The sequence below is a fragment of the Cebus imitator genome, unplaced genomic scaffold (assembly GCF_001604975.1).
Source record: "Cebus imitator isolate Cc_AM_T3 unplaced genomic scaffold, Cebus_imitator-1.0 Scaffold261, whole genome shotgun sequence".
NCBI classification, from domain to species: Eukaryota; Metazoa; Chordata; class Mammalia; order Primates; family Cebidae; genus Cebus; species Cebus imitator.
In genome coordinates this window covers 3,328,255-3,335,460 of record NW_016107576.1, presented here as the reverse complement: position 1 = coordinate 3,335,460, position 7,206 = coordinate 3,328,255, and the positions used below count along the sequence as shown (strand labels likewise).

The following is a 7,206-nucleotide window of genomic DNA, read 5'->3' as shown; positions in this document are numbered from 1 at the left end:
CTCCCGGGTTCAGGCAATTCTCCTGCCCCAGCCTCCTGAGTCGCTGGGATTACAGGCACGCGCCACCATGCCCAGCTAATTTTTTGTAGTTTTAGTAGAGACGGAGTTTCACCATGTTGACCAGGATGGTCTCGATCTCTTGACCTCGTGATCCACCCGCCTTGGCCTCCCACAGTGCTGGGATTACAGGCTTGAGCCACTGCGCCCAGCCTGTTTTCACTTCTTTTGAGTATATACCCAGAAGTAGAACTGCATATCATGTGGTAATTTTTTAATTTTTTGAAAAACTGCAATTCCATTTTCCATAGCCACTGGACCACTTCTTATTTCCAACAGCAGTATACTAGAGTTTCAGTTTCTCCACATCCTCATCTCTCTCTCTTTTTTTTTTTTTTAAATAATAGCCATCCCAGTGGTGTGAAGTGAGATCTCGTTGTGGTTTTGATATGCATTTCCCTAATCTCTAGTAATGTTGACCATCGCTTCATTAGCTTATATTTTTTAAGCCTTTTTTTCTGGAGTTGTGTAACCAAGATTAACCACATCTTTTTCAAAAGCCGCTTATTGCATAGAGTTAAGTTAACCCTATTCTTTTTTTTTTTTTTTTTAAGAGTCTTACTCTGTCATCAGGCTGGAGTGCAGTGGCGCAATCTTGGCTTACTGCAACCTCCACCTCTTGGGTTCAAGGAATTCTCCTGCCTCAGCCTCACGAGTAGCTAGGACTACAGGTGCACGCCACCACACCCAGCTAATTTTTGTATTTTTAGTAGAGATGGGGTTTTACCATGTTGGCCAGGATGGTCTTGATCTCTTGACCTTGTGATACGCCCACCTCAGCCTCCCAAAGTGCTAGGATTACAGGCATGAGCCACCACGCTGGGCCAAGTTAACCTATTCTTAAAAGTTTTACTGCTGCAGTGAACTTTAGAGATCATCAGAATTCTTAATCTGATCTGTCATTGGTTTCAGAGTCCATGAACAGCCTGCATTAAAGCAAAATTCTATCAGATTCTCAGGCAGATCCAGGACTCCCCAAAAATGTAAGAATTATTTATCTAGCCCGAAGTCATCAAAATGTTAAGAACCATTATCTTTTTAGGTCATATTAAGGTGGTTTTTAAATCATTACTTTGTGCCTTTCTGTATTTTCGAAAATATTTTAAATATTCATAGAGCATATGGTTTTTTTTTTTAATTAAATAAATGCTATTTTAGAACCTGAAAAAGTAAAATCCATCTTTCTTGAACTTCCATAGAAAACAAATCTAAAAGCCAAGAAGAAATGAAATGGATATAATACGTTCTTAAAATTGCCAGCCTTCTCTTATGGTCACAGCATTTCCAAGTATATTCCTGCCCTATAAAAAGAATAGACAGGCTCTGCAGCTACCAAAAAAAAAAAAAGTGATGTTTACCATTGAATCCGTTTTAGCTGAATTCATTGCAATAAAATATTTGCATTTGAGTTTTTTATAATGAGATTTACTATAAAGAGAATGCAGGTTCTATAGCTAGAAAAGCGATATTTACCACTGAATCCATTTCAGCTAAATTTCATTAAAGGAAAATATTTGCATTTGAGTTCTTTATAATGAGATTTTACTGCTTTTCTTATAATATCTTCACATAGTACTTTCTGTAATGATAACTTTTAAAAGATGTTGGACTTTTGTTTTAAGTTTAAAACTTTGATTACTTAAAAGCAACCAGAAAGAATTTTTATTAAGTAACTATCTTGGATAGATGATATATACCTATGTTCAGTTTATCACCCTAAAAAAAAAAAAAAAAGCCAAAGATGGCTGGGCATGGTAGCTCATGCCTGTAATCCCAGCACTTTGGGAGGCCGAGGTGGGTGGATCACGAGATCAAGAGATCGAGACCATCCTGGCCAACATGGTGAAACCCCATCTCTACTAAAAATACAAAAATTAGCTGGGTATGGTGGTGCACACCTGTAGTCCCAGCTACTCGGGAAGCTGAGGCAGGAGAATCACCTGAACCTGGGAGGCAGGGGTTGCAGTGGGTTGAGATCGCGCCTACACTCCAGCTTGGTGACAGAGTGAGACTCCATCTCAAAAAAAAAAAAGAAAACCATAAACATAGGAAATCATTAATATTTCATAGAACATCCTAGGACATCTTACCTGTTAAGTTTATTGTCAGACCTCCTTATCTCCTTCTGTCTTGGCGAGATTTAAGAGTAATTGACGTAGGTTGGAAGTTCTCTAGCATTTATTATACTTGGATCTCCATCTTTTCTGTTAGATAGACATGGTCCTATCTAGCTAACCAGCTTTGACATTTCTTGATCTATATATCTGCTAAGTGTAATGTTTATAGTGTGAAAATGTATATTTATTTTATAAGTACATTTTTAATTTATAGCAGTTTTTAAAATTCCTGTTTTTCCTTTTGTAGCTGTATGCAGGAGCTATTCTTGAGGTTTGTGGATGAAAATTGGGAAGGTTCCCTCAAGTCCAAGGTATATAAAATTTACTCCATTAAACTGTTCAGTCATTTAAAATCAATGTTTTACGTGAATCATATTCAGTATATATTCCCAAGAATAAGAATTTTTAGGATTATATGTTATCAACAATATATGCATTTTTTTCATATTTGTTTTCATGGAGGTGGTTTGTTATAGTAATTTGTGAATCCTACCTTTACTATAAGCAAACACAATATATGAAATTTAGATTTAAAATACAATACTTTAAAATGGAGGTGGGCACCTGTAATCTCAGCTACTCGGGAGGCTGAGACAGAATTGCTTGAACCCTGGGAGGTGGAGGTAGCAGTGAGCCAAGATTGCACCACTGCGCTCCAGCCTGGGCAACAGAATGAGACTCTATCTCAAAAAAGTAAAATAAAAAATAAATACAACACATGAAGAGGTTATTTTCTTATAAGGAGAGCCTTTTCTTTGCCAGGTGTGAATTTTACAAGAGACTTTCCTTTACCAGATGTAAGTGTAATTTCTTTAAGTGGCATACCATTGTAGTATATTTTAAATGTGAATTGATTTATGTGGAACAATTGCATTAAGAGAGTTGGCCTGCACAAAATAACAAATTACCAAGGAGAGAAGTAATTACCAAGCAATTTGAAAGGCAAAAGAGAGAAAGTTGTAAGTGTATGTCTTCACAGGGAATTTTAAGGATAAACATGTTAAAGGATAATTGTGAAAGTATATTCTTTGGGTTGACATCAAACAGTAATAAGGAGCTTTGCATTGCCAAGAAAGGCTTGAACTAAGCTTTTGTCTTCTGTCCCTGCATGTCACTTTGAAAATCAGTTTTATGAAACTGAACTTGTCTGAAGGTAATAACGCTTTCTTTTTTTTAACTGAAATCCATATGTAAGTATTCAATTTATATACCTCATTCTACCTCGATTTTTGCTTACATTCCCATGATTTCTTGCCTTATTTACCTAATGACAAGACAGTTTCTTGAACTTAACATTTTATAAAATTGCCTGTATTAGGACATGCTTTTTTATTGCTGACCTATAATTGTTTATAATAAAATATTGATCATTTAACACAGAAATATAAGATAGTAGTTTTACTTAGGGATGCTTTATGAGGACCAAAGCAGGTACATATCTAATCAAAAACAGGCTTTGTTAGAATAACACATTCTAATGTAGCACAGAAGATGTTTACTTCTGCTTGGGAAAAAGGTTTTTACTCTGATTTTTTTTTTTTTTTTTTGCCTCAAGCACTTAAACTCGGAATTGTACCACAGTTTTGGCTTTTTGATATCCATTCTCTTATTTCTAGAAAGTTTTAGCAATTGCTTTTTAGCTGCATTGATTACTTATACTTACTTACTTGTTTTATTAAGAGCACTTTATAACTTAGATTTTCATGAGACTCAAGAGTAGCTTTGATACTGTGATTAGCCTTCCTATTTATGATATCAGATTTTATATTATCTACAGTAATACATATTTCTTAGGTAAATTATCAAACCTTTGGGTACATATACTGTCTTTTCCTTTTAAAAACAATTGAATTTTAATACTATGTATAAATATCCACTTGCTTAAAATAAAAATGATTAATTCTACAATGTGTAACTGTATTTAATATTGTTAAGTGTAATACCAGTATTTTCTGAACTCATGAAAAGTTGGTATAATTGTGATAAAACTGTTATTAAATTCCCACTCAGAATTTCCATCTGAAATAGAGCATGGAGAATTGTTACTTTTTACAGTAATTATAAATACCAAACTAACTTTCGTGTCATTACTGCTTTATATTCTTTTCTTTCTTTTTTTTTTTTTTTTAGATAGTCTCCATGTTACTCAGGCTGGAGTGCAGTGGTATAACTGCAGTCTCTGTTTCCTGGGTTCAAGTGATTCTCCTGCCTCAGCCTCCTAAGTAGCTGGGACTACAGAAGCATACCACCACACCTGTCTAATTTTTATATTTTTAGTAGAGACAGGGTTTTGCCCTGTTGGCCAAGCTGGTCTTGAACTCCTAACCTCAGGTGATCCGCCCACCTCAGCCTCCCAAAGTGCTGGGATTATAGGCATGAGCCACCATGCCCATGCTTCATATTCTTTATCTTCAACATCAAGTAGCTTCTAGGATTATCATGATAACCTTCATTATACTCTAGCTTATAATGCATTGTCGATTTTTAAGATCACTCAACCATTTCATGAACAAGAATAAATTAATGTTAAATTATTTCAGAAGGAGGAAGAATTTAAATTATCACATTTCCAAGTCCAAAAAATAAAACACTCATGGTCCCAAACATTTTGTGTAATAAGGTTACTCAGCCTGCTTTTCATGCCAACTATGATTGATTGGTAGCCACGCTTAAGGTTACGGTGCTGCATTAGAGTTTTGCTGGAAAGAATTCTGATCCATTAGCATTATCTTCATTGATTTTCTTGTTTTTATCAAGTGAGTTACAGATGAGGTATAATAGGTTAATATCTACCTTAAAGGGCTATTCTAAGGATTAAATGAGATAACATGTAAATCACTTAGCATGTATCTGGCACCAGCAAATACAGAGTAAATCATTCCATAATTCTATAAATATTTATTGAGTGCTTACTGTATGTCAATCACTATTCCAGTAATGAAGATATTAAATGGTAAGTATTGTTATTGTATATTTGTTCCTTGGTTAATAATAAGTTTCAATTATGAACCATCAAACATTTTATTTATTTATTTATTGAGTCAGCGTCTCCCTCTATTGTCCAGGCTGGAGTGCAGTGGCACAATCTCGGCTCACTGCAACCTCCGCCTCCTGGGTTCAAGCAGTTCTCCTCCCCTCAGCCTCTGGGTAGCTAGGACTACAGGCATGCGCCACCACGCCTGGCTAGTTTTTTGTATTTTTAGTAGAGATGGGGTTTCACCATATTGGCCAGTCTGGTCTCTAACTCGTGACCTCGTGATCTGCCCACCTTGGCCTCCCAAAGTGCTGGGATTACAGGCATGAGCCACTGTGCCCAGCCTTGCCATCAAACATTTATATACTCATATTTTGGTCATCTTTAAAAAACATTCAAGTCCATATATCTATTATAACTGCAGCCTTTCTCATATACAAAATTCTGTATGTTGACCTCTATCAATTTTTCAAAGTACCATAATATGGCTTCTCTTTGTACCATTTTACCTCCTGACTACTAAATCTTACTTGGTGCTAGCATTTGAAATTCTCTTCTTTTCACTTGTATGACTTCATTATCTCCTAGCTTTCTCCTTTCAACATGTCGTTTTCTCTTCTGTTGTTCTGGCATCTCTTCTACTGCCTGCACTTCAAATGTTATCGTTAGCCAGGGTCTATTATCTTCAGATATCTTTCTCTTCTTACTCTCCCGAATGATGTCTTCCCTCAGTTTCATTTACAGTACTTATCTGATGACTCCCAATCTATATCTTTACAATCAGGTTTTCTTTTGTTAAAAATTGTATTTATATTTTTGACTGCCATGGGACATTTCCATTTGGATTATCTCATCAGTACTTTAAACCAATGTACATATGTGAATCACCTGGGGATCTTGTTAAAATACAGAGTATAATTCTATAAATTTGGGATGAGTCCTGAGATTCTATATTTCTTACAGTCCTGCAGACTGTGGCCCGCATTTTTAATATAAAGGCTTTATACCCAGCATGTCCAAAAACTGAATTAATCCTCTTCTCTGTTAAAAGTATACCATCTTCCCTGTTTCTATAAATGGCAATGATCAGGCAGAAGCATAAGCATGAAACATAAGAATCATGATTGATCTTTCACACTTTATATCCAGTTAGTCACCATGTTGTGTCTTTTTTCTCTCAGTAATAATCTTCATAGTCCCTTTTTCTTTTCCGTGTTTTCAATCAGGGCCTTAACATCTTTATCTAAAAGGATTAGTTACTTGTTCTCTAGTCTGCCTCTCCCTTTTCCCTTTACTTACATCGTTACCTCTTTAACACAACAGCCAAAAGAGACCATTTTCATAAGACACATCTGATGGTATCTCTCACTTGCTTAAAATGCAATATAGTTCTCTGTCACATACAGAATCACATAGAAGACCCACCATGACATGGTTTCTCTTTTCTAGGGTCACATCTCTAGTGTATGTAAAACTATTTGCAATTCCCTGAGCTCTGACTTCTGTGTTTGTGCACACTGAATATTTTTCCTAACTTCTGCTCCTTCCCAGTTCTTGTGGCAAATTCCAATTCATTCAAAATTTAGCTCCAGCATTGTTTTTGGGTGGTGTTTGGTCAGAATTTTTTATTTTTCTCTTGGTGTTCCATAACACCTCCCGCATGATATTATATTTGGCATACTGGTCTTTTCCATCTGTCAAACTAGGAAGTCTTTAGAGCCCAAAGATTGTGTTCTGGTTTTTTTGTTTATTTTAATCGATACACTCAAAATCTATGTAACAGTGCACCTGGTATTAAGAGGAATTCAAATATTTATGGAATGAATGCAATGATTTATTAAATTTATCTAATTCAAGGATGCCCCTACTTTTGACAAATGGTAATCTCGTGAAAAGCTTATGTTTCCATTTTTTTATATGCCCTTGATGAATTTACAGGATTCAAACATTCATAAAAAGTTCTCATCTTTTCCTAAAAGGCATAACTGTTTTAGTTTGTTTTGTCTTCATTTTGTACCTCCCTAAATTCTCTTAAGTTACCCTTCTCTGTTTTCAACT

General features: G+C 35.5%; 1 protein-coding gene across 2 annotated transcripts in view; it reads left to right on the top strand.

Annotated features, from left to right (window-relative positions):
• The window catches only part of SELENOF (selenoprotein F), a 46,544-nt gene that overhangs the window by 25,756 nt on the left and 13,582 nt on the right, over positions 1–7,206 (top strand). For both annotated transcript variants that reach the window (XM_017499871.2, XM_017499870.2), the window contains exon 3: positions 2,422–2,485. In XM_017499871.2, coding sequence (XP_017355360.1) covers positions 2,422–2,485 — 64 coding nt within the window. The remainder of the gene's footprint in view (positions 1–2,421; positions 2,486–7,206) is intronic.